Below are 25,827 nucleotides of genomic sequence, written 5' to 3'. Positions count from 1 at the left end.
AGGATCGCCGATAATACTCCGTCGCCCCATGTTATAAGGGCTACTGGCAGACCTTGTGGGGTAACATAGAGAACCCCGCAAACCGGACTGGAGCTCTTGTACATTTTATGGTGCCACCGATTGGTCCTGATATGGTGGTACAGTGTTTTCCCGAAGGATCTAATTACCGAGTCAAGGATTTCACTGGAAGCGGTCGAGTCTGTGCTGGAGGGAAGTGATAGAGATCACTATATATAAGACACAGCAGCGCTGCTCCAATGTGAGCAGACCGACACCTCTCATCCCTGCAGCAGATTGCTTCAAGTTACCATGCTTTCCGCCTCCCTGCTCACCGGCCTCGTGGCCATCAATGGGCTGATCGCTGGAGGCCGCGCAGGCATTCTGTATCACCGAGAGGCGGCCTGTACATCCCCATACCAGCTGCAGAGCGACACCCTCGCGATCGACGACACGAGCGCGCAGAACCTCACGCTGCAGGCCAACTGCGGGTTGAAATGGAAGGTCGAGACTCTCGCCGACGTCACCTCCTGGTTCATCGACTGCAACGACAATCTTGCCTTCAACCAGAGCACCACGGTCGCCCAGGCGGTCGTCGTCGACAGCTCGACGCTGACCATCCAGCTCGACGCCTCCCAGATCGCGGGCTTCAGCACGAATGGCCCCGGCGCTCTCAAGGTGCTGCCGCCGTCGGGCGCCCTGGCGACGACGGGCAAGGCGTCGTATGAGCCGGCGAGCCTGGCGGTGGGCTCCTACAGCATCCCCAAGCTGACCGTGCAGAGCAACATCATGGGCAGCGCCTACACGCACGCCAAGAGCACGCTCAAGGAGCTGTTCGGCATCAACGTCACGTACGACCCGAACACCATGGCCCTGCTGGACCTGGAGCTGCCGGAGCTGGAAGACGCGGCCATCGGATACGACGACGCGACGGTCAGCCTCGCCGGGGGCGACGGCTACTACACGACCGAGTATACCCTCAACGCGGACCGGCTGACGGGATCGTGGCTCAACGGGCGCACCAGCTACTCCCTGCAGGAGGGGGACATGGTGATCAACACGGGCGACTACCTCATCACCGACGACGACAGCGGGCGCGAATGGAGCTGTCTGGGCGGCGACGGGCAGGGCAACTACATCTTCAACCTGGAGGTGGCCGGCATCACCTACAACGGCCTCCCCGTGGCCGCGGCGCAGTTCCGCGCCCACATCTACATCTACGGCTACAACTACACCAGCGACGCCGCGACCAAGTACGGCGCCGGCACCCCCGTGGACGCCGTGATCGAGCCCCTGAGCGACAAGGTCTCCAACCCCCCGACGAGCGGCGCCGAGCCCATCTTCACCTGGGTGGGCGAGGGCGAGAAGCCCAACCTGGCCGACGCCTTTGCCGACGACGTCTACATCACCTGGCCCCAGGACACCGACGCATCAGCCCTGGAGGCCTGCGACGTCGAGATCGTCCTGTCCAGCCTGTCGGGCGACCGGGCCACCCTGGGGCCCGATCTCGACTATGTGATCAACACCTCCAGCAACGAGACCCAGATCGCCATCACCCTGCAGAACTGGGCCTTCCAGCCCGTCTACACCGAGATGACCGTCACCGTCGCCGGCGCCCGCCTGCAGGGCACCCGCCCTGCGGCGGCCGCCCTCTCCAAGACGTACGACATCGCCAGCGTGTTTGTCTACCTCACCCAGCAAGGCGGCGGCGGCACCACCGTCGACGGCACAGTCACGACCTACAGCTTCTACGGGCTCGCCAACCTGACCGACGTCAGCCAGATCACGGTGCCCAGCAACTACACGCTGAGCACGACCGTCGATGGAGTCACCCAGTACTTTGCAGGCACGACCAACAGCACCGGCGTCTATGTCAATTCCACCGCCGCCGCCACCGTGTTTGACGGCTCGGGCGTCGAGGATCTCAACGTGCAGCTGATCGGCAACACCGTCTATGTCACCACCCGCATCAACGCGACCGCCACCAAGACCGTCGACGGCGAGCCCGTCACCTTCACCAAGGCGTACAACGGCGGCGCCACCCTCTCCCCCGACGCGGCCTCCCCGTACCTGACCGGCGAGCCCGGATACGCCATCAACCGCACCGCGACCTGGATCTTCCATGAGAAGTGGGCGTGGCAGGAGAGCATCAAGATCGGCTGGGGCGGCATCGATGTCCAGCCCTACACGGGCAAGTTCGAGTGGGAGATGGACAAGGGCTCCAGCCAGCAGTTCACGGCCAACGATCCCTCGGTGACCTGGAGCCTGCTGGGCAACGAGTCCAACAGCACCACCGTCTCCAGCAATGGCACCCTGTTCTATGCCAGTGACGAGACCTCGGCTGCTATTGCTCTCATCGCCACCTCCACGACGGACAAGTCCTATGCCGGTCAGGGCTGCGTGAACGTGGTTTCGTCCATTTTGGCCTGAATATGATATACTGGAGGATCTAGATTATACTATCTTAGTTAACATTAATACCACCTTTACTCATTCTTGTGCTCCTAGTTATACAATTCAATTATTAATAGTTCAGCTTAATCTTATTGAATAGCCTTTTACTAAACGGACTCTCCTATTAGCCTTGAAATATGATATATCTATATCTGGAAGTTAGGGCTAGAATTAGGGTACCATGATCATATATGTCAATTCATGTTATTCCTACATTGACTTTTTATTGATCCTAATTAACTTCTTTAATCTTCTATCTCCTGCAAATGGGACGCAGGCCTGGAGTGACTGTCATCAGCCTATAATTTGTACATGAATACCAGTATTATAGAGTATAGCTCTGCTAACTAGCATCAATTACCAGGGGCCTATTCTTGTTATTGATGCTCAGTTAGATGTTCGCTTAGATGCTAGATGCTAATAGATGGCAGCACTCTGGACCTACAGCCCTCAGCTCGCAACTCCACCTGCAAGAGCTATATCTATATAGAGAACTATAGCTAAACCCTAAACCCTAAACCCTAAACCCTAGTGTTGTAGAGCTTCACTCTATAAATTATATAGAGCTGTAGGTCCAGAGTGGCTGCTAATGCATTAAGTTATCCTGATTGGTACTTGACTAGATATTTAATTATCTATAGTAAAAGATAGACCACCACCTGCTTCGCTCTATAATGACTTATGCTGACACATGACTCCCCTGCAAAGCCTAAGCAAGCCTGGGGGTCCAGCGGGCGGCGTGCCACCTGGTATTACTATTCTACTACATATCTTAAAAAACACAGTTTTAACATGATTGACTTCAAGGGCTATAATAACTATGTATTAACGGCAAAGTGTATAATTGCAGTTATATTTTACTCTGATCTTTAATTGAAATCATATTATATAGCTATGAGAGTGTTCTTGAAGAGGTCTCTACTACATAACTCTAGTTCTAAGAGGGTAGTTAGCCGGGGATTGTTTTATCCACATCAGGAGATAAGTAGTAACTACAGAGTACTCCGTACCTTATCTACCCATAGAGTGGGTTTCTCTATCTACCAATCAGATCTGGATTGCAGCCTAGAGCAAAAGAGGTTAGATAAACCCTGAAAAATACAGTATTTTACCGCCCCCACCTAATTAGAGGTATTTTTCATTATCCCACTTCAGGATAAATAGCCGGAACGCATCCTCGCTCCTCAAACCTCCACCACCATGGATCCTTTCGAACAGATTCCTCTACATCTCCTGCTGGATCTCCTGAAGGAGGTCCCCGATCTTCTCTCTCTCCACCACCTGCTACACGCCTCACCCGCCATTTCCGCTGTCTTCAACGACTATGGAGTGGAAATCACAGGGGCCGTCCTCACAGCCAGCATGTCCCTGCCCATTCGGCATCTGATTCTTGCCGTTGCCCGGATCAAGTGCAACACATATACCAAGAAGGATGTGGAAGAGCTTCTCACCCTCTTCGGCGACGACGGATTTGGGGGTGAGAGATGGGAGTCGATGCCCCTTCTCTCGAGCACGGTTCCTCGCAACTCTGCGCCTGCCATGCGCGAGATTCTCGTTTTGGCATGCCATATTCAGCATCTCGCTGAGCAGTGCATCGAGCTCTGGATGCAGCGCATTCAGTCAGCAAATCTGCAGTGCCTCGAAGACCCCTGGTTCAAATACAATCTACGCACCTCGCGCGCGCCGCAGGCGTACGACCAGCACCCCGCGGGGAAACCATATAAAGCGCCCCACCCCGGACCCCCGACACTGGTAGAACGGCATAAGGTGATGGAATCGATGTGGCATATCCAGCTGCTCTTTGAGCTTCAGGAGGCAGCGCGTCAGCAACGAATCTCAGATTGGGGGGAAAATTATGTCCAGCGTCTCGCTTCTCTTTCAGTCGTTGACTTCTGGCAAGTCCTTGACTCGCGAAATAAGTGTCAGCCATTGATATCCGTCGTCGAGGCCCTGGAGAGCCTATACAACGGCTTCTCAAATCCGCTGTTGTCGCCGTTTCCACGGTATAACGGATTGAAAAGATACGCATGGCCGACCCGCGGAGGCTCCGATGTCTGGCAACACTCTCATAAAGATGACTGCCGTCTCTTCTTTGAATCCCGTGGACAGTTTTACTGGGGGTTTTTTTTTAAAAGACCATCTCCTTTGACAGCAATCCCGTTCGACCCATTTAGACGATACGGGTTTGCCTTCTGGGGGAGGGATACCATGGCGACAATGGGATTCGATTCAGAGGAATCTGTTACTCCTAACGACCTGTCGCACCTTTTCAAGTCCAAGTCTGAACGTAAGCGGCCGATGGGCTTCGAATTTCATTTTCGGTGGCGAAGTCTGCTTACAGAGGCCGATGAGAGGTGGTTCGCTGAGATAAGACCAGCTTTGTACGAAGCATGGTTTGAGTGGTGGAATAGATCCCGGGGCTTTCATGTTGATGGTTGAGTTAGGATAAAGATAGAATGATGGAAGGGGGTCCACGCGGCACAGCTAAATCCATTCCCAAGTCTATCACCTCTTATGCTTGATAAATAGTATTTAGAGCTAGAGCTCAGATGGACCGATTTCAATTTCATTTGCCCAGAAGACGCCAACCTTCTCTTATCCTACATAGAATAGAGCCTCTCCTGTAACTCAGCTGGGATCATTCAGAGTGAAGAACATATTTCTATCATTCCCATCCGCCCAAACAGTCACCGACTTCACCTTCCGCTTCTCCCCAAATGCGGCCTTATGCTGAACAATGAACCATCCAACAGCACTTCCATTGGGGCTACCTAAGAGAGCTTTTCCTGCATCTGTAGTCATCTCAAAGGTCACTGCATTGGCCCAGTCGCCCAGAGTCTTGTCGCTTTTAGCAAATGCCTCATTAATAATCAAATTTGTAACACCATTACTGATAGTGGCATGGAAGACATATTTGATATTGTTGATATCTGTGTTCGCAACTGCGGCCAATCTTTTCCAGACCAAAAAGGTTACGTCAGACCAGTTTTTGAGTTCTGGGAGTTCTTTCGCGCCTGTCTGGTTGGGGGAAAGTAAATCATCGGCAACGATGACACCGTCAATGACATTGTAAGAGTTGGCAAAATACCCCTTGGTGGGCTGTTTCTGTGTTAGTTTCGTGTTTCTCAGAAAGCAATAGAAGGGGGAAAATACGTTTTTTGGTTTTCCACCGAGCACAAAACTCTGAATCTGCGCCATACTGATGAACTTGAAATTGTCTTGAATGTTTGCCGCTGTAAGAGCCAGTGCTTCCTCAAAGGCCTCGTCAAGCGCATCATCGAAAATCACCTCGGCGTTTTTATCTTCATCCCATCCCCATGTTGTAAGAGAAGCATAATCGGTCCACACGCTGGCCGTTGCGGTTGTCGAGTCCATGCGGCACAGGAAACTGGCCCCTCTTTCAACATATTCATCCCACTTAAGAGTGACGCGCTTTGCAAGGCCAGAATGGGATTTCTTATCAGTATGAGAAGGAGAGACCTTTAGCGGGAGATTGAGCGAGGCGTCGAGAAAAGGTCGATCAACATCATGCACCGGAGATCCCAATGCTTGGGTGCCATCATAAGTGACCAGAAGTGCCAAAAACGCAAGGAAAATGATCAGGGGGTTCAAAAAAGGATGGATTCTTCCTCCCCTTGAATGATAATGGAGATTCATGATAGAAGGAGAAATGGACAATAGTGTTTTGAGATATAAAGGATAGTGTATCAAGAAATGAATAAACAAATTAGTGGATAAATGAATGAAGTTATAGTATCCAGATGATATTGATTAAAGGAGAGGAGACCGTGGAAGGAAAGAAACATCAAGGAGTATTCTTCTCTGCTCATGGTATAGACATCCTATATATTAGACATAATATAAGGCTAGGTACATCTGAATTACAAGTTCCATACATGGTAGATACCAGGTAGGTACCATCCAGGAGCATTATCAGGTCTCATTTCCCATGATCCATACGCTGCTTTCTGAGTCCTTTGTTATACTATCCAGTCCATCTCTCACTACTACTAGCATGATCGAAAACGCTCAAAATGGCTGGATGAGGGATTTTTCTTCCATCAGCCCCGCCAATATCACACTGAAGCTAGTGCATAAGGGGAAACCAAAGCCCGGTGATGGCTTAGGTTGGGAGGAAGTGGCATTTCCAGTCATTAAAATGTGTCATTTAGGACCTGGAATAGTCTGTATAGTGTTATTTTGTCCCTCGCCTAGCAAGTAGCTGGAGACGTTAGTGCGGTAATTACTGCGGAACGGAACTACTCCGTGAGATGCCTACTTCGTAAATTCGAATCTAGCATATCAAGCGCATACTCTAGCTCGAGTGTATCGCGCCAAGCCCTTCCGGACAGTCTCCGAGCGCAAGAAGTCTTGGCTGGGCTTATCAAGGGATCCTATCAATAGATTGTGGGTCATCTCATGCAATCTTAAGGGCCCATAAAATTTAGCGCGGAAGATAGATTTCGCTTAGATATCATTTCCTTTCTAGTAGACCCTGTTGAGATTTTCAGATGTTATGCAGCTAGAATAGACATTCTCTTTTAGACATGATGTGCAAATAGTGTAAAAAATATTTATAGTTGATGCGAGTAAATAGAGTCAAAAACCTGTGAAAGTGCCCGCCAAGCTGTTCATAGAAGCTAGTAGACTAGCATCAAGCTAGCCCTCAGGGATGACTTCGTATTTGAGGGATTAATGACTCGCTAGCGGGAATAATTCTACTAGCAATATTCTCTATGAAAATAGACAGGGATGATAGATAGCTAAAATATAGTCTAGAAAGAAAAGGGATAATGCACAGTTGGTGATGAGCCACTGGTTTCTGCCTTAACGCCTATACTATTTGATTAGTCGTCTTAGGGTCTAAATTGCTCTGTGCGCATAGCTCGGCCATGTGGGGTTCCTGAAATGAGTATCGATCCATTCTCTCAGCTCGCTTAAGTTTCGGTCCTTGGCAAGATATGTCCGGGCCGAAAACATCAGCGGACCGAGCCTATCTAATCCGCAATGCTTGGCATGTCAAAGCGCCAGTTCGCAGCTGAAATCTGATAAAGATCATGAAATCTTTTTAATAGATGTGATTTAATTATGAATCTTGAATCTAGCAAGTAACCAAAATCAACTGGTGGAATTAATCTACTGCGGTTTATCTCACGACGCTAGTTTAGTGATAAATAGTCCTAAGATACTAATCAAAACGAGGCTCAAGTGAACCAGGGTTCGTGTGGCTCTCGGGCCACCCGATCATGACTGACGCTAACGCTCTAGCGGTATATCTAGTTACTAGCTCGTACTACATTGCCTCGCCACTTTCTACTGGTGCTGGTTATTCTTAGAGTTTCATGTACTGGAGTCTGAACTATGCTGACTAGTTATAATAAAGTCAATTTATCTGGGGTGAATAGGTCATAAGGAAGGAGATTAATTTGTAATTATATTATATAGATAAGAAGTGTTAAAACATGCAGTGGGTCCTGGTATGGCCCCTGAACTAGGGATTTACTACTACATAGTTATGTTCTGTGGGTTCACTGGAGGTAATTTACTTCCGTAGGGACCCATTCGGCCCGCGGATGTAATGCCGGTGAACATGATCAGACTGATTAAGCTTTCTATTAAGTTCTATATCTATTACATCAGAGAAAGCTCTCTATTGACCTATTAAATCAACACTACCTAAACTAACCAACTATTCTCGGCACCCAATTCAAGTCCTTCCACCATGATGGTTATGAAAATGGCCATGAGTGTTGTGTAAGGGATCCCGACGGGCCTTCCCCTGCTATGAAAACATCAGCTAGCTGTATTTTTATCACGTAGTATTAGCGGGGCGTACAACAGTTCCACTTGGGTGGATAACGGCGCTGCTGCTAGCCGTGGAGCTTGAAGCGGTGGTTTCGCTAGGAAGCGCAGAGGAATTGCCCCGGCAAGTCCCATACACGAACCCTGTGTTTGACGCAGTGTCCAGCGGGGCGCCGCGGTGCAGGTCGCACTGTCCCGGGCGCGGCAGATACACCCAGGCCTGACAGGAGTCAATACTCTGGCACCAGGCGGCGCAGGCTGCGGGACCTGAGACGCTGTATTTGAAAGCGATGGGGGCTTTGCTGAAGTATGCAATGGTGTTGTTGTATGAAGAGGACCAGCAGTCCGTGGCTGCCACGAGGGGGGCGAGAGACGCAAGGAGGAGCAGCTTCATGGTCAAGGAGACTTGTGAAAAAGGAAAAGTGATTTGTGGTAGGTTTACCAAGTAAGAAGGGGCTTTATAGGTATTCTAGTCTTATACTAGTAGTACTAGTAATACTAGTATCAAATTATACTAGGGCATCTAGTATAAGGTAATTTAACTAGTGATGTAGAAGAGACTGTTATGTGTAATCTTAGCATACTAAAATCCTATAAGAAGCACTATCTCTTCATATTTCCCTTACTGATACTTACTCTTTACATCACTCCTTAGATTTCCTACTGATTCAATCTTTCATTCATTTCCTTTCACTCTTTATATACTTCATTCTTTACCTATATTGATTCCTTTTATACTCTTTATTGATATCCTTGTCCACCTTATCCACCATGTGGCTATTCTGGCTACTCACGGCGCTGACATGCCGGGTACAGGCCAAGGCAGTGTTTGCCCATTTTATGGTATTCTTCTTCTACCACACTCATCAGCAACTCATCTAATTTCATCCAGGTCACCAACTCGGAGAACTACACGCTGGCCGACTGGGAGAGTGACATCTCGCTGGCTGTTACCGCGCACATCGATGCGTTCGCGCTGAACATCGCCGTGGGAGACACGGCCAACTCACAGCTGGCCAACGCCTTCACGGCGGCCGACTCGCTGGACTTTAAGCTGTTCATCTCGTTCGACTACGCGGGCAACGGAGCGTGGTCGCAAGACGAGGTGTACGATATCCTCAGCGAATACATCGACCTGGACGCCTACTACATCACCGACGACCAGCCGCTGGTGTCGACGTTTGAGGGCCCTGCCAACGCGGCCGACTGGACGTACCTCAAGGAGTACTTCAACTGCATGTTCATCCCGGACTGGTCGTCGCTGGGGGCCAAGGCAGCCCTGGAGCTGGGCACGGCCGACGGCCTGTTCAGCTGGGCGGCCTGGCCCTGGGGGGACACGGAGATGAACACGTACACGGACGCCTCGTACATCCAGTACCTCGACGACCTGCCGTACATGATGGCCGTGAGTCCGTGGTTCTTCACCAACCTGCCGGGATACAACAAGAACTGGCTGTGGCGCGGCGACCACCTATGGTACGAGCGATGGAACCAGGTGCTGTTCCTGGACCCGCCGTTTGTAGAGATCATCTCGTGGAACGACTATGGCGAGTCTCACTATATCGGCCCCCTGCGCGATTATGCGTTTGCGGCGTTTTCCATCGGCGAGGCCCCCTACAACTACGCCGACGAGATGCCGCACGACGGCTGGCGCGCCTTTCTACCGTACATGATCGATCTGTACAAGGAGGGTACGGCCACCATCACGCAGGAGGGGATTGTTGCGTGGTACCGGGTGAACCCCAAGACAGCGTGCGACACGGGCGATACCTCGGGCAACACGGCGAGCGAGCTGCAGCTCGAGTTCGAGCCGTACGACATTGTCGACGACGAGATCATGTATTCCGCGCTGTTGGGGTCCACGGCAGACGTCACCGTCACCGTCGGCGACACAGAGCTGACGGGGGCGTGGACATCGACCCCCGACGGGGGGATAGGCATCTACCACGGCAGCGTCTCGTTCTCCGGGCTGACAGGCGACGTGACGGTGGTGTTGAGCCGCGATGGGGCCTCCCTGGCGACGGTGGCGGGCAAGGCCATCACCAGCGACTGTACAGACGACATTGAGAACTGGAACGCCTGGGTGGGCAGCGCGCTGTCTTCGGCCACGGTCTCGGCCACACCCGCCCTGTCGGTCTCCGACCAGGTGTGTGTGAATGGCACTGGGTGGGAGAACTTTGAGGGCATCTGCGGCTTTGCCTGTGAATACGGGTACTGCCCCGTCAGCGCCTGTACGTGCAACCTGATGGGCGCCCAGAAGACCGCCCCGAACGCTACGGGGGTCGAGGGGTACCCGATCGCAGGCGAGGACGCCAGCTACGACGGGCTCTGCAGTTATGACTGTAACCATGGCTACTGCCCGCCGAGCGCCTGTTCGACGGTCTCGGCGGCGCTGTCGACCCCAACCGTGTCTGACTTCACTCTGCCTAGACATAGATACGGCAGTATACCAGCTCCTGCCAGCCTAGTACATAATTTACAATATCACCTGCATACAAAACTATGTCGTCCAAATAGTCATGGCCCGCCTTTCAGTCTAGCGTTTAGCGGCCGGTATTATGGTGGCTCCAGCCCTACGCCTGTGAAAAAGTAACTAAATTAGTGTAGAACCTTATCTACCCCCTGTCAGTGGAGCCAGTGGGGCGATTCAATACTGTATTCTTGAAATACCGTGTACCGCCATGTGGGTCTATGGATAACAGCCAAGGTGGGGACATGCATCCCCACTAGTAGATGGGTCTGTAATATTGCGCACCCCACCAGTTTAACTAGTGATGCTTATTTTTTTAATGTATTCTTGAGTCTAATCTAACTACCATCTATTTGTTGTAGCCTAAGGCAGGCCTCTCTCGGCTCATGCCCTGCTTAGTCAGAATTAGCTAGATAGCCACGTGATGGAGACCATATTGGCGCCGCGACACCACAATAGAACAACTGTCTCCTGTCCAACATTTTATCCCACACATGTTTCAGCATTTTTCTACAGTCGACTTGCCTCGGAAAGACTCTGGTTGAAAATATAATAGTGGGAGGCTGAGTGGGGTACAGAATCCATAATATAGTGTCCGACGCGATCAAGGCCTGGCAGCCTATTCTATAGCTTATCGTATATTTCATGTATCATTGCTGTTGAGTAGTTCCAGAGTAGGCCAAAATAGCTCAGTGGAAATATCTTTCAATTCGCCTTCTCTAGGTTTTGGGCCACTGGTATTGAATTCAGGCATTCAAGATCAACGGTGAACGGACCATAGATGAATATATATAGTAGATCATTTCTGACCATATGGAATATTCTATCACTGATCAATGTGACGGCCTCTCAATGACAACAGATTATATTCGACCCGTCTACTCTGCAGATTATGATGATTAGACGAGTATAACGGCGACGGCGAGGTGGTTTTCAAAGAAAGGGATGCCTTAGGCAGGTCAGGTGAATGGTGAGCGGTATGAGCCGCCATCCCCTTTTGGGACTAGTTAGCTCTATGTCTGATGTGATCTCTCTTTCCTTCTTTCCCTCCTTGTTCGACTATTTCATTTAGAAGCCACCAATATAACTCATTTATCATTATTAGGGCCATTACAATGAGGAACAGAAGAGAGAGATTGGACGCGAGGCGCGTATCCTATCCCCAAGAATGGCGCTATTCCTAAAGGGGAAGGCGCTTTCTAACACCTGAATGCCTGAGGCATCTTATCCTGTCGCCTTAGGCGACAATTAATGATTACCTCATCAATCAGTAAGCTTATAAGCCCAGCCAAAGCATTAAGCCAAATATATTCCTAACTAGATTGGTTGAGGGCTTAGGGTTTAGGTTTAGGGTTTAGGTTTAGGGTTTCCTCTAAGTAGGGGGCTACTTAGAGGATACTCTGTAGAGCCTAGCGCAGCAAAGGTCTCACGCAATGTGTTTTTCCTTGCTATTCAACACCCTTTACGACATGGAACAGATGGTGCAGAAGCACTGGAATGATACCCCGGCAGACGTCTACCATTAGATTTCTACAGAAAAAATTGAAGCCATCTTCTGACCACAAGGAGCATCTCAGCTGAGATACTGTATAGAAGATGACGCCCGTCCTAGAATCGCGACACTCATCAATGGTCTCAATTTAGCGTAGACTGTTGATGGAGGGATATGGCCAGCCTTTAATAGGCAAAAGCCATATGCTCGCTGAAGTGAGGGAGAAAATTAAACAATCCCAAGACAGACAGGATATAGAGACGACAGCACTTAAGGATCTCATACTAAATAAATTCACCAGGGTACTTCTAGGAATCATTTTAAACTATAGATAAGACCTTTAGTCTACCAATTTCTAAAAGGCTAAGATTGCTCCTTTCCAAGATAAGAAGCACAACAATAAAGAAAGGCAGCTATAGGTATAAATAGTATAAATAGAGTCACTAATCTCTATTCTGTCCAACTTATCAAAACTCTCTGCTCTCACCAATGTCGCAAACATCAAACACTCCCGCCTCGGCCAGTCCACTTTTTGCCAGCGCCTTTCTGAGCAACTGCGGCGGCTCGAGGACATTGTCTTCGGCCACTGCCCACGTCCCCCAGTGGATCCCCATTGCCTTCTTACACCTGGTGTCCTTGAAGATCTCGACAGAGTCGTACGGATTGGAATGTATCGGGCTCAACACATGGCGGGGCATATACGCTCCGATTGGAATTAACCCCAGGTCAAAGGGCCCTCGTAGATCGCCGGTCTGTTTAAAGGCTGGACAGACGGGGAGATGAGCAAACTCCGGCCCCCAGTCGTCCACTCCGCGAGGCAAATGGGGGACAGTGCGATAGCCCGTGTCGCCCGCAAAGTACACGGACTTGCCACCTGAGGAGACCGACCACGAAGCCCACAAGGTGACTCCTTTATTGAACGGGTGGCGGGCCGATGTATGCTGGCAGGGAAGACACGAGACTCTGGCCGTAATGTCCTCGTTCAATGGACTGGACAGCGTGAGGTCAATGTCCTCCCACCAGTCCAGTTCAACGGCGTTCAGGATGCCACAGCGCGCAAACCATTCCTTCAGGCCCTTGGGGACGCAGAACTGGACTAATGGATGCCGTCTGTGGATTTCAAGGATGGTGGGATACGAAAGATGGTCATAATGGGAGTGGCTGATGATTACCTGGCAGGTGTTAAACAGATGAGATGAAAACATGACCATCACGTACACAATCAATAATGGGAATATCGGCAATCTCGCATGGTTTGGGGGTGAATCTTCGATGGCCCAGCCAGGAGAAAGGGGAAGGGCGTTCTTCGAATACAGGGTCAAACAGCACACGCAGACCGGTCGGGTACTCGACGTAGTAACACGAGTGTCCCAACCACGTTCCCCGTAGCGCCGATGAGGCTGTTCTGGACGAGAGGAAGCTGGGTTTGATGACAGGGACAGTGGGAGGTGTGGTATCCGGCTTATTGCTGTCGCCAGAAAAGAACTTGTGTCTGCAAACGCACATTCTCAGCCGATCAGGGTCCTCGAGATGGAAGCATCAAAACACGCTCACATAACCATGGCCTTGAAGAGCCCGGAAAACGTCTGAACTTGAGCGCTGTCCCATGGATTGATGAAGCCTTTTACTTTGTCTTGGTCGGCCTCGTCTCTCACCCAATGTCTCTTCTCCCTTGCTGTGTGGGGCACCGCATCCGACATTGCTGGAGCACTCACACTCACACTATAAGGACTCATAGTTCTGTTGTGTCTGATATTTGCGTTGTGGAAGTATCTTTTAAATAAAGATGGCCGTAATAGGTTCTGCATGAGGTGTATAGCTGGAATACCAGGAGTGACTGTCTCCTAAAACCAGCAGGTTTAGGCCCCCATCTGCAGGAAGCTGACTAAGAACACTGTTAGAATAAGCAATATCGCTTCATAATAAACTTGAAATTAACTGTTGATGAAATTCATCAAGAGTAAAATTTGGTATACAGACCATACTCCTACCCCTAAGCCCTAGACCCTACAATAGATACAAAGGGTAAACGCGATTCTAACGAAACTGACGTTCCTTAGTCGAGGTTGTGTTTGGGGGTGTCGATGAGGTTGACGCTGCCTGGTTGATGACCGGGGTTTGAAGCCAGGTGGGCAATTTGTAACTGGATATAGAGTAGTATCTAGTGAGCTAACGCTTCCCTATATCATCTACTTGGCAGTTATCAAGCTCAAGACTGGGAGCTCTTTTATATACTAGGGATAAGTATGTGATTGACTTAAAGTATTCAGGCCCATCTCTTAATAAGGAGAGTGGTAAATACTCTACGGGGAGGGATAAATGGATGCAATTGTATATATAGGATGAGGGTAATTTCTCTATACTGTAGTATGTTATACCATACTACAATAGGGTTGATCAATGATATTGTGCTGAAGATTTGTAGACAACTGGTCAAATCTTTTGGTCGACATGCTCTAGTTGAACGGCTTCGCCCTTGATCTCGATCGTGGCGGCCTCTTCCTCCTGGAGGTCCATGGCGATGAAGCGCTCTGGGCGGCGCACCTGGATGGCCTCGCGGTTGGTAAAGGCCCAGACACTCAGGCCCTCCTTGAACACGGTGTCGATGTCCTCGAGGCGGCGGTTGGCGGTCTCCGGGTAGAAGATATAGAGGACCGGGATGGAAAACCAGTTGAAGAAGAGCCAGATGAGGTAGAAGCGCCAGCCGAGGTTCTGGATACCCGGCGGAGTAACCTGGACGACCATGTAGTTGACGGCCCACTGGGCGGCGACGCTGGCGGAGGCGCCCTTCATGCGCATGTGCAGCGAGTTGATCTCGGTGTTGTACAGCCACGCGGTGCCCTGCCAGCCCGTGCCGAAGAAGGCGTAGTATAGGAAGATCATCGACACCGCCGCGGCGCCGTACTCGTGCTGCATCCCGGAGCTGGTAGTGCTGGAGCCCGCCCAGATGAGCAGCGTCAGCGCCAAGTAGCAGCAGGCGCAGCCCGTCGTGCCGAACAGCATTGCGCCGCGCCGCCCCCACTTGTCGATCAGCATCATTCCCAGGAAGGAGAAGAAGGTGTAATGGATGCCGTTTGCCGCCGTCAGCAGCCGGGCGAGACGGTCCGGCAGCCCGACCGAGGCCGTCAGCACGGTGGGCAGGTAGTACGAGGTCGCGTTGACGCCCGACAGCTGCACGATGATCTGCGTGCCCAGGCCGAGAACGAAGCGGCGCAGCGTGCCCTGGCCGTTGTCGCGCGTTCTGTTGCGCAGCAGATCCCCCCAGGAGACGGCGTTGTCGCGCTCGGCGCGGTAGGCGTGTAGGATCTCGTTCCTCTCGGCGACTACGACGGGGGTCAAGGGGGTGGCACCGCCGCCATGGACATCGGCCAGGACCTGCGTGGCCTCTTCAATTCGGTCTTTGGAGATCAACCAACTGGCGAAGGTCAGCTTGGGGGGTTGAGTTTAGGGTTAGGGTTTAGGGTTTAGGGTTTAGGGTTTAGGGTTAAGTTGGGTGAGGTAGGGTTAGGGTTACACACCGAGGGGATTCCGGCAGCCAAGGCGCTGTACACAAGATGACAATGCCAAACAGCAGCTGCAGGGCCAGCGGGAAGCGCCAGGCAATGCCGCCGGCCAGATAGGAGAAGCCAAAGGCCACCCAGTTGGCGATGCAGAACCCCCCGACGTTGACCACCAGGCCCAAGACGACGAGCTTGCCGCGCCAGGTGGGCTTGGTGGTCTCGCTCTGCCACACGGGGGCGGTTGCAGTGTTGAGCCCGTTGCCCAGGCCGGCGACCAGGCGGCCGACGATCATCTGCGGCACGGAGAAGGCCGAGATCTGGAGGACGGCGCCGAGGATCATGACGACGGTGCCCCAGATGACGGACGGCTTGCGGCCGAGCTGGGAGCCGAAGACGGAGCCCGCGACGGAGCCAAAGAAACAGCCGACGTCGTACAGCGAGGTGATGGTGGCCACCATGTTGGCGCTGGGGTGGCCCATGACGCGCAGGAAGTCGTCGCTGATGATGACGCCGCTGAAGACCGCCTGGTCGTAGCCGAACAGCGTCATGGCGGTCGCGCAGCAGACGGTCACCCAGATGGTGAGCGCGTCGCCCCGGGCCCCGAAATACCGGTCTTTTTCCATGGTGGTGAGGTGGATGGTGGATGGAGATGAGGATAGAGGGAACAGACACCAGGAAAAGCCTGTTTAAATAGTCCGATTTCGTCAACGCAGCCGCTTCCCCATGATTTCCCACTCTTACCCCGGTTTTGGAGTCATACTACTCCGTATTCTGTCCATTCTTGATGATCATCCTGATCCTCTCGGCGCAGACACGGCCCGTCGGCGTTTGGGGCCGTCATCGGCGATTGCACATATAACCAACCATCACCAGGTCGGCACATCTCTCCTCTTCGTCTCACATGGACAACATGGCCGCATCCGGGAGCGAAATCAGTCGGTTAGCCAGCAAGATTCAATGTAAGCACCTATCCTGTTGATGCTTATTGTTCATGCTGGACTGACGTGCAGCTCTGTATGAGAAAACACCCGCCAACGATCGGATCCTGATCGCCATCTCGGGAATTCCTGGGTCTGGTGGGTTCATCGACTATTGCCAAGCTGTTGACTGTCTTGGACTCTCTATCCTGACGAACAAGCAGGCAAAAGCACGCTGGCCCGAGAGGTCGTCGCCGCAGTGAATGCCCTCCACGGCGACCTGGCCGTCGACCTGCCGATGGACGGATTCCACCTGTCGCGCGCGCAACTGGCCGCGATGCCCAACCCCGCCGAGGCCTTCCACCGCCGGGGCGCCGCCTTCACCTTTGACGGCGAGGGCTTCCTGCGTCTGGTCCGGCGGCTGCGCGAGCCCGTCCCCCCGCACGCCCCGGCCACGGCCACCATCTTCGCCCCCAGCTTCGACCACGCCCGCAAGGACCCCATCGCGGACGACATCCCCATCCGCCCGTCCGCGCGCGTGCTTGTGTTGGAGGGCAACTATCTCAGTCTCGACCGCGAGCCCTGGCGCTCTGCCGCCGCCCTCATGGACGAGCTGTGGTTCATCCATGTCGACCGCGAGCTCGCCCGCGACCGCCTGGTCCAGCGCCATGTCTTGTCGGGCGTCACTCCGGATGCGCCGTCGGCACGGCACCGTGTCGACTCGACCGATTTCTTGAATGCAGATGATATCTTAGACCATAGACTTCCAGTGCAGGAGGATTTGGTCTCTAACTAGGGATTTTTTATCACTGCTTTATATTACGCGCTGCTGATAATGGTGACAATAATGCCAGTCCTATAATACTTCACATTCTTCCATATTCTTGTACAGGATGACTTTTATCTCAGCGGCAAGAGACGGCCCGAGACGGCCGGCAATGTCTGGATAGGAAGGTGGGGAGCAAGGTTTAGCATGGCGCCCCGCTCGGAAGTTCTCCGACCGGGGAAAGTCGCGGGGTATACGTCTTATATCACTAGAAGACGGAGAACACATTAGGGCGTCGCTTCAGAGACAGACTGCATCTCAACGGGGTCCGGCAGCAGAGCACGGTCCGCCCAGGCCTGGAGGGTGTCGCTGAGCTCGAGGGTCGAGAAGCGCAGGTCGTAGAACTGGACGGGCAGCGACGACTCCAAGACGGCGGTGCGATGCTCGGCGACTGCAGTCCGGATGATGGCTTCGTATCGTCGCGCCAGGGGCCACCGCTTGCTGCAGGTGTGCAGCGCAAAGGCCAGGGAATGCAGGTTCCTCGGCACGTCGGCGTCGAGGGCTTTCGAGTAGACTGCAACGGTCAGTGTGATGGGATCCTTTCATCTGGTAGATATGAGATTAACCAATGTAGAACCGCGCGGCGACAAATATGGACAAGATGAGGTGCGGGTTGGCGTTGAATAGCTCGGCGTCGTCGATGCGGCGGACTTTGGCGGCCATGTTTTCGCATGCATACACGCATCGATTCGTTGCATATGGCCACTGTTTGAATAGATATCAGTGTTGAAGTATGTATATGGGGATATGAGTCTGACTTACAGGTTCGACTGGCTGATCAACCCCCTCGGGACATGGGGCGCGTCGTTGGAAAAGCGCAATGACAGCCCTGGAAGATGAGCAAGACGGATGGACAAGGGAGGCAAAGAGCGTACATATTCAAAACACAGTTGGTCAAGACGATGTTCGGATCCATTTCAGCCCGATTATCCTGCGGAAACTCGGCGTTGATCAGGCGGAAGACGGCGGCGACGAATTCCTCGCGCCACATGGTGAGCCGTTCGTCGATCTGCTGGGCCTCGCTCTGCCATTCCAGGCGCTCGTCGACCTGTCTCATATCGTAGGGCTTCTGCAGGAAGCAGTGCACCGGCCACAGCTCGCTGACAGCCAGGATGATGCACAGCGAAAACGCCGACGAGTAGTGGAAGGACCCGATGGACCACACGTCGATGATGTGTTCGGGAAACGCCCACAGAGAGTCGCTGCAAGGCAGAGCGCACTTGGCCGGCGGCGGCATCACACCGGCATTGAAGCTCGCGCCGATGGTCGAGATGCTGTCGAGCATCTCCGTCATCCAGTACGCCCGTATCTGTTCCTCGCGTTGCACGACGTTCTTTGGCAGGCCGTTGAGGCGCGGCGATGCGGCAGACCCGGTCTTGGTCTCATCTCCATGCTTGCTGATGACTTCCCGCAGCCCGAGACGGGCCATCATCCTGTTGAATCCGTATATAGATCAGCTGTCGAAGCAGGACACCCGCTCGAAAGAAAGAACCTCACCTTTTGCAGAGCGCTAATAGATTCCAGCATTGGCTACTGCTTCCCTCGCCATAGATCAAGGTGGATAAGATCAGCAATGCCTGAACAGACTGGAGGGAAGTCACCTTGACCGCGTCCGCGACGACGGCGTCTCGGATACCTTCCGAGGCGCGCCGGCGTTGTTCGACGGTGATGGAGAGCCCTTGGTAATGGTCCAGGGTGACGGCGACGATAGCCTTGATGACTATATAATGCTCCGAGGCTCGCAGCTGGGAAGAGTGATTCAGCGCTTCGTCTAGCGACGGCTGGTGCAGGATGGGGAACCAGGGATGGCAGTCCCGGAACCAGATGGCGCATAGTTCACACATGGTCCTAAACGATAGGGGATCAAACATGCCCGCCGGCTCTATTACTAGGCGTTCTTCCGGGGGGATCACCCCCCGGGGGGGGCCCACGTCGGGGGGGATTGTGGGCATGAGCACGCCCTGGCTCGGGGCATCCCGAAGCCCCGGGCAGTCGACAGTGGCCGCAGCAGGGCCAGAACCCTGCTCCAGCTGCTGTACTCTGCCCTCCAGATGGGCTGTAGATCAGATTAATCAACGAATGGACCGATTCATTCTCTTCCAGGTCTCTCCTTGTTAAACTCACCAAGCCGCTGCTCCAACAGCGACACGAATCCCGCCCGCAGCCCCGGGCGGCGGTCCCTGGACACATACTGGCACTCCAGGTTATTCTTGGCACACAGGCCGCATTTCGGCCGCCGACGGTTGCAGGCCACTTTGCGCTGGCGGCATACCAGGCAGCTACCGGTTGAATCAGCGCCGTGCTTGCACAATCAGATGTTGCAGGGACTGTCTCCTTGTACATACGCTGACTTGGGAATTCTCTCTGTTCGTTCAGAGCCAGACATGTTGCAGAGGACACCCGGTCTCGGCGTTTTTGGGGAAAAGAGTGAGTCAGGAAATGCGCCCCTGTCAGCCTCTACGGCATTACATATAGGCCACCAGCGCAATCCACAATGGAAGCTGCATTGGGAATGGTTAAATATACCTAACCCTAAAACCCTAAAGGCATGGCCGACACTGGCGCAAACACACCATCTACGGCTTAGCGAGTCCCATACAAGAGTGGGTAGAACTATGGGAGGTTTCCATGAATCTCAACCCTACCTTTCACTGAATAACTTCAATTGAGGCAGGACTGAATATTCAGTAATTATGTTTAGATTTAATACTGTATAAAGCGCCAGCAACCTGCTTAGAATAAAGATTGCAGTAGTAGATATGCATTCTAGACTAAAGTTAATTAAAATAATAGTAGCCTATTAAGTTGGTGAGCCTAGCTATAAGTCCACTTAACTTCAGTGACTATAAATTTAGAAGGAAATTGACTTCTTTGTTTCTATTATCCTCTTGCTTCTCCCTAGGGGTATATAGGTCCAACTAGTGACACCCCTGTCCAAGAGGTCATCCTTAGCCAGATTTGGTTTTTTCTCAATAAACTCTTTCTAATATAAGATAATATATTCAGATATAGGAATATCCTGAGCCTCCTTATTATCTCATCTGCCTTATAAATACTAAGTATAATAAAAATATTGTCAGATAGTGCACTGTGAACGACATGCTGACGTTGCAACTTTTAGTCTGCATTAGACTATGTTGGTTATGATAATGGGACCACTATTCACCTTTGACCAAAGTACAATTCCCCACAACAACCGACTACTTATACAAGGTAGTTGACTCTCACCCGCTTCTCTTTCTTGACTGTCACCAGAAACTCTACCATGGCCGATTCCGCTGCCCAGAATACTCCTCCGACTGAAGCCCCTGCCCAGAACAGCCCTCCGGCTGGAATCCCTGAGCAACGTATTGAAGTCGACAATGACGACGACGTATGAATTTCCCCATTCTCTGAACGTGCTGACAAACGACAGGAAAATGATTCCTCCTATGAAGAAGGCCTGTATGCCGTCGCCTACTCCAGACATCATGCATAGTACCCCAAGCTGACCGAGGACTCAGCTCGACTTATACCCAGTCGCTCACCTCGAGCGTTCTGAAGAACGAGTTCAAGCATGGCCGTCGCTACCACAGCTACCAGAGCGGAGGTGGGTTGCTCGAGTGAATTTTTTTTAACGACCTGGCTGATCAAGGAATACAACCAGCCTATATGTTTCCCAACGATGAGCGGGAACAGGACCGTCTAGACATGACGCACTATATCTACTTTATGACCTTCAACGATCGTCTCTTCCTCGCCCCAATCGACCTCCGTGACAAGCGAGTGCTTGATATTGGCACTGGCACCGGTATCTGGGCCGTGCAACTGGGCGACGATCATCCCGAAGCCGAGCAGGTCTGTTGTAGCCGCTGTTTACATGCATCCCGATCTCTGACATGGAGGTGATCCAGATTATCGGAAACGACCTGAGTGCAATCCAGCCCAGTTGGTACGGCCTCCACCTCTCGCTCTCCCCATGGCTTGTCTTCTAACTTTGGCCAGGACCCCGCCTAATGTCAAGTTTATCATCGATGATGTCGAACTGGACTGGGTGGAAGAACAGCCATACGATTTCATCCACTGTCGGTATATGAGTGGTTCTATCAAAGACTGGACTCGGCTGGTGCAGCAGTGCTACAAGTAAGTCGGTTCTTTATCATATTTCCAAGACCTTCAGCTGATGGCCTGGCTTGAAGCCACCTTAAACCCGGCGGTTGGATCGAGTTCCACGATGGCGACTACCACTACTACTCGGAAGATGGCACCTTCACAGAAGAGAATTATCTGCACATCATGATGAGCCACCTTATCGACATCTGCACCAAGATCGGACGGCCGCTGGACTTTACTCCGAAGATCAAGGGGGTCGTGGAGAAGCAGGGCTTCACCAACGTGTCAGAACAGATCTTCCCGGTTCCCGCGGGTGGCTGGCCGAAGGACAAGCGGATGAAGGACATCGGCAGGCTTTGTGCCGTGAATGTTATCGAGGGCGTCGATGCCTTCACTGCCGCCCCGTTTTCCGAGGTTCTGGGCTGGAGCAGAGACGAGATCGAGGTCCTGAATGCCGGCGTTCGGCAAGACTGCAAGAGAAGAGATCTTCACGCCATGTGGAACATGTAAGCGTTTCTTGTTGTTTGTGCTTCAATGAGATGCTAACTAGGTGAAATAGCCATGCTATCATCGGTCAAAAGCCAGAGTAAAACTCTTCATCAACTCAACGAGTCTTTTTTGCGTCAGCAAGCAACTCATTCCTGTCCCTTTTGGTCTTTGAGATGAGCAGCATGTCATTCAGCAGTGAGAGACGCTCCCTTAGAAAGCCTTTGCAAATGGAGACCAGCTTGCATGTATGGAAAGGCCTATATATAGTGAGATACCTTTAATCATGACCAGCGCGTATATTCACCATTTCGATATCTTAATTTCTCGCCAACTACGCAAGTCCACTTAATACAATTCCATTGCAGTATAATTAGGATAGGATGGTAAGTCAATGGATCACACATAGACTTCCGTAGCTCAAGTGCCATAGGAAATCCTCACGGCAGCTTTTATATCTCATCAATAGGGGAGATTAAACAAAAGAAAGAAGTACCAAGGTTGAGCAAGATACCAACTACCAAATGCCAAAAATTAGCTTGTTTGTAGGAAAACATGACTTTACCTTTTTCCTTCAACTAAATTGTAACACCAGATTCTTCGACAGTACCGCAGAATACTTCCCCAACATTGAGAATCAAAGGGATAAAATTTCACACACCCATCAAGATTAATGGTGTTGTATTTTTAGGATTAGACGCAGTTGTTCAGGAGTATAGATATTTAACAAATCCTATACATATTTAGGGCCAATAGTATCATATTCCTATATGATTCGCACCCCCAGGCCTATCTGACGTCGGTCAGGCCAGATATGCCTAGTGAATAAAAAATTGGAGTATAATGCTAACTACATTAGGCTTAGCTAGTCAGGTGATGGTGTAAATATATATAAATTATCTTAATTAGTAGCCTTAAGGTCATCCTTTTCTATAATATACTTCTCTAATATTATCTTAACTCTATTATTATCTTTATTATCTTAATATCCTCTATATTAAGCATCTTAATAAACTTTTAATACTATAGGCCTATTAATATCTTTATGAAGTTATTTATAGGTATATAAGCTATTAAGATTTATTAGATCTATATTATCCTAGCCTAGGTCTCCTAATAAAGCTAGTACTATTAGATATTAATATATTAAAGCTTAGTATATATAAATGGCACCTCTTTTATAAGTAGGTTAATAGTCTATTTATTATTATATAAGATACTTAATTAATACTTTATATTAAATTTAATAAATATAAATAGTTATTTTTACTAGAATAGCTTCTTCTCTATATATAAGATTATAGTTAATTTAGCCTTTATAATTAATATTATTATTATTTATTACTTTAACACCTTTTAATCTATAGGTCCTCTATATAATAGATAGATATATCCTTATATGCTTTTATAGTTATTATTATCTATATATACTATATTATTTATATATATAAATATTAGATAATCTATAAGTATTTAGTTAACTAATAGATTATTTATAGGGCTCTCTACTAAGTATCTATAATAAATAGCTAGGAATCTTATCTTATATAGATATAGAATTACTTATTCTATAGCTTTAATATATTTAGCTAATAGATTTAATAGAAATTCTTTTAATTTATTTATAATCTAGACTAATTCCGCCCTTATAATAATTATTATATAAATAAGTAATCTTACTAATTCTTAATAATATTATATCTAGCTTTATATTATAGTCTTTATATTTTTAATTAAATAATTAATTAATACTAGTGTCTATGGTGGTTTATGGTCTAGAAGCTTATATTTTATAATAATTATTATAATATAGGCATCTTAGTATAGCTAAAGCTTTTAGTTAATATAGTCTTTATAGATCTATATATTAAGAAACTATTTAAGTTTTATTTTATATATTTAATAGATACTATTTAGTGCTCTACTAAATTTATTTATATATACTTTATCTTTTTTAAAGTAAGTAAGGATAAAATTATTAATATATATTAATAAGATAAGCTTATTATTTATAAAGAGGTAGGGGTCTTTAGATAGCTTTAGTCCTAATATTTTAAAAGTTATAACTAAATCCTTTTATTATAACTTTAGTAATCTTTATAGCCTATATAAGGCTTATATTAATAAGAGGGCTTTATTATCTTATATAAATCTAGGAGGTATATCTATATAAATCACCTTATCTAATAAACTATTAATAAATATATTAACTATATTATATTAGTATATCTCTAGGTTAAATATAATAATTAATAATATTAATATCTAGAATATTTATATTATAAGTATTATAGCTTATATTTCTTATACTAAGAAGGGCTATAAGTCTCCCTATATATATAATTATACTTTAAACTTTATTAAGTAATTATTTAAATTAAATTTATAAGTGAACACTTATTAAAGTAAGATAATTATAGTATTATTTAGTTATTTAATAGTTTAGAATATTTTATATTTAAATAGACTATTATATTTAGCTATTATAGCCTTAATAAACTAGTTCTTATATTAATACTTAAATATCTTCTTCTAGTTATCTAGGGGTGGCGGCATCTAGCTTTAATATAGCTATTTATTTATATTTAAAGCCTTTAGGTCTTTAGGCTTTATTATAATTAATATATTAAATATATTATATATATTATCTAGTCCTTATATAGTATATATATTACTATCTTTATATTACCTTAAAGCTTTATAAGTTTATTATCCCTAGATTATATTTCTAGTATCTAGACTTAGTCCTATCTTATAGTACTCTATATTATCTAGTTCTTAATCTTTATCTATAAATAAGATCCTTAATATTTATATTATTATTAGAGCACCTTATAGTTACTTATTTAACTACTTATTTAATTATTCTATTACTATCTATAACTATTATGATGAACTTAATATTACTACTATTATATATATAGTCTATAGTATTAATATCTACTCTAATATTATTATTTATAAGATAGTTATTATTTTCTAGTAATCTATTTACTTATTACTATAGTTCTTAAAAGGTCTATAATAGCCTTTTTTAGGGGGTTCTATATTAAGTATATCTTATTTAATTATTTATATAATAGTATCCTGCTCTTAGGCGTCTAATCTCTAGTATATATCCTTATTATTAATACTTATAAGATTATTAGCTTTAATTAGCTTATTTATTAATAATATTAATAAGTCTATAAGTAATTTAGGTAATATTATCTATAAAGTAATCTTAATAAATAGGTTATTTAGATTATACTTAATTATTTTATTAACTATAAAGTTATAGTATTTAAATATAGTCTATTTCCTTAAGTTCTATATATAAATAATATTTAATACTAATTATCTAATAAAGTATTTAACTAGTACTTATAGTTTTATCTTTTCTTTTTATAGTATATTTTATTATTATATATATATATAAGAGCTATATAGATATATATTAGTTATATTTTTTTTAGCTATAATAATTATATTGCTAGTGAGCTTATCTAACTATTATCTTAAGGTTTTTTATCTTTAATTCTATATAGATATATTATTAAGTATTTATACCCTATAATTAATTATTTCTAGCTATAAATCTTATAGTATATTATCTTTAATATATAGGCTTCTTAATATCTTTAATATTACCCCTTTAGTATATTTAGTATAGCTATTTTATTCTACTATTTCTAGAACTATCTATTTTAATATTATATTAATAATAAGGTAATTAATATCTTTAATTAAGGCCTTTTTATTATTTATATAATATATCTTTATCTTAATATTAAACTAATATTTAACCTAAT

General features: G+C 48.0%; 11 protein-coding genes across 11 annotated transcripts; 5 read left to right on the top strand and 6 right to left on the bottom strand.

The window, feature by feature from the left end:
• The first annotated feature begins 79 nt into the window (after window positions 1–79).
• On the top strand, window positions 80–2,483 carry ASPZODRAFT_137475 (hypothetical protein). The gene has a single exon (XM_022724335.1). The coding sequence runs from the start codon at window positions 310–312 to the stop codon at window positions 2,425–2,427; it is 2,118 nt and encodes a 705-aa protein (XP_022576631.1). The 5' UTR covers window positions 80–309; the 3' UTR covers window positions 2,428–2,483.
• Window positions 2,484–3,651: 1,168 nt separating this feature from the next.
• On the top strand, window positions 3,652–4,890 carry ASPZODRAFT_147746 (hypothetical protein; the record flags this gene model as incomplete). Its single annotated transcript, XM_022725291.1, has 1 exon — window positions 3,652–4,890. The coding sequence occupies one exon, from the start codon at window positions 3,652–3,654 to the stop codon at window positions 4,888–4,890; it is 1,239 nt and encodes a 412-aa protein (XP_022576630.1).
• Window positions 4,891–5,079: 189 nt separating this feature from the next.
• Window positions 5,080–6,108, bottom strand: ASPZODRAFT_20765 (hypothetical protein; the record flags this gene model as incomplete). Its single annotated transcript, XM_022727663.1, has 2 exons — window positions 5,080–5,550; window positions 5,605–6,108. The coding sequence occupies 2 exons, from the start codon at window positions 6,106–6,108 to the stop codon at window positions 5,080–5,082; spliced, it is 975 nt and encodes a 324-aa protein (XP_022576629.1).
• Window positions 6,109–8,158: 2,050 nt separating this feature from the next.
• On the bottom strand, window positions 8,159–8,647 carry ASPZODRAFT_20764 (hypothetical protein; the record flags this gene model as incomplete). The annotated part of the gene is made up of 2 exons (XM_022727662.1): window positions 8,159–8,233; window positions 8,288–8,647. The coding sequence occupies 2 exons, from the start codon at window positions 8,645–8,647 to the stop codon at window positions 8,159–8,161; spliced, it is 435 nt and encodes a 144-aa protein (XP_022576628.1).
• A 377-nt stretch (window positions 8,648–9,024) lies between these two features.
• On the top strand, window positions 9,025–10,846 carry ASPZODRAFT_77659 (hypothetical protein; the record flags this gene model as incomplete). Its single annotated transcript, XM_022730190.1, has 2 exons — window positions 9,025–9,096; window positions 9,146–10,846. 2 exons carry the CDS (start codon window positions 9,025–9,027, stop codon window positions 10,844–10,846), a joined length of 1,773 nt encoding a protein of 590 aa, XP_022576627.1.
• A 1,670-nt stretch (window positions 10,847–12,516) lies between these two features.
• ASPZODRAFT_137472 (hypothetical protein) lies at window positions 12,517–13,494 on the bottom strand. Its single transcript, XM_022724334.1, has one exon. The coding sequence runs from the start codon at window positions 13,424–13,426 to the stop codon at window positions 12,683–12,685; it is 744 nt and encodes a 247-aa protein (XP_022576626.1). The 5' UTR covers window positions 13,427–13,494; the 3' UTR covers window positions 12,517–12,682.
• Window positions 13,495–14,648: 1,154 nt separating this feature from the next.
• ASPZODRAFT_20761 (hypothetical protein) lies at window positions 14,649–16,338 on the bottom strand (the record flags this gene model as incomplete). The annotated part of the gene is made up of 2 exons (XM_022727661.1): window positions 14,649–15,630; window positions 15,734–16,338. 2 exons carry the CDS (start codon window positions 16,336–16,338, stop codon window positions 14,649–14,651), a joined length of 1,587 nt encoding a protein of 528 aa, XP_022576625.1.
• A 287-nt stretch (window positions 16,339–16,625) lies between these two features.
• ASPZODRAFT_147740 (hypothetical protein) lies at window positions 16,626–17,428 on the top strand (the record flags this gene model as incomplete). Its single annotated transcript, XM_022725290.1, has 3 exons — window positions 16,626–16,674; window positions 16,726–16,791; window positions 16,857–17,428. 3 exons carry the CDS (start codon window positions 16,626–16,628, stop codon window positions 17,426–17,428), a joined length of 687 nt encoding a protein of 228 aa, XP_022576624.1.
• A 257-nt stretch (window positions 17,429–17,685) lies between these two features.
• Window positions 17,686–18,695, bottom strand: ASPZODRAFT_77654 (hypothetical protein; the record flags this gene model as incomplete). Its single annotated transcript, XM_022730189.1, has 4 exons — window positions 17,686–17,972; window positions 18,025–18,163; window positions 18,221–18,287; window positions 18,334–18,695. The coding sequence occupies 4 exons, from the start codon at window positions 18,693–18,695 to the stop codon at window positions 17,686–17,688; spliced, it is 855 nt and encodes a 284-aa protein (XP_022576623.1).
• Window positions 18,696–19,547: 852 nt separating this feature from the next.
• Window positions 19,548–19,739, bottom strand: ASPZODRAFT_77635 (hypothetical protein; the record flags this gene model as incomplete). The annotated part of the gene is made up of 1 exon (XM_022730188.1): window positions 19,548–19,739. A coding segment is annotated over one exon (192 nt), but the record flags the coding sequence as incomplete, so codon positions are not given.
• Window positions 19,740–20,873: 1,134 nt separating this feature from the next.
• On the top strand, window positions 20,874–22,060 carry ASPZODRAFT_77660 (hypothetical protein; the record flags this gene model as incomplete). The annotated part of the gene is made up of 6 exons (XM_022730191.1): window positions 20,874–20,902; window positions 20,962–21,047; window positions 21,105–21,295; window positions 21,352–21,389; window positions 21,443–21,580; window positions 21,637–22,060. Coding segments are annotated over 6 exons (906 nt in total), but the record flags the coding sequence as incomplete, so codon positions are not given.
• Window positions 22,061–25,827: the final 3,767 nt, after the last annotated feature.

This window comes from Penicilliopsis zonata, assembly GCF_001890105.1.
Source record: "Penicilliopsis zonata CBS 506.65 unplaced genomic scaffold ASPZOscaffold_39, whole genome shotgun sequence".
NCBI lineage: Eukaryota > Fungi > Ascomycota > Eurotiomycetes > Eurotiales > Aspergillaceae > Penicilliopsis > Penicilliopsis zonata.
This window is presented reverse-complemented; position numbering and strand designations above follow the sequence as displayed.

What these genes read in the sequence shown, in the direction of transcription:
- ASPZODRAFT_137475 (XM_022724335.1), top strand. Translation starts at nt 310, where the DNA reads ATGCTTTCCGCCTCCCTGCTCACCGGCCTCGTGGCCATCAATGGGCTG.
- ASPZODRAFT_137472 (XM_022724334.1), bottom strand. Translation starts at nt 13,426, where the DNA reads ATGGTCATGTTTTCATCTCATCTGTTTAACACCTGCCAGGTAATCATC.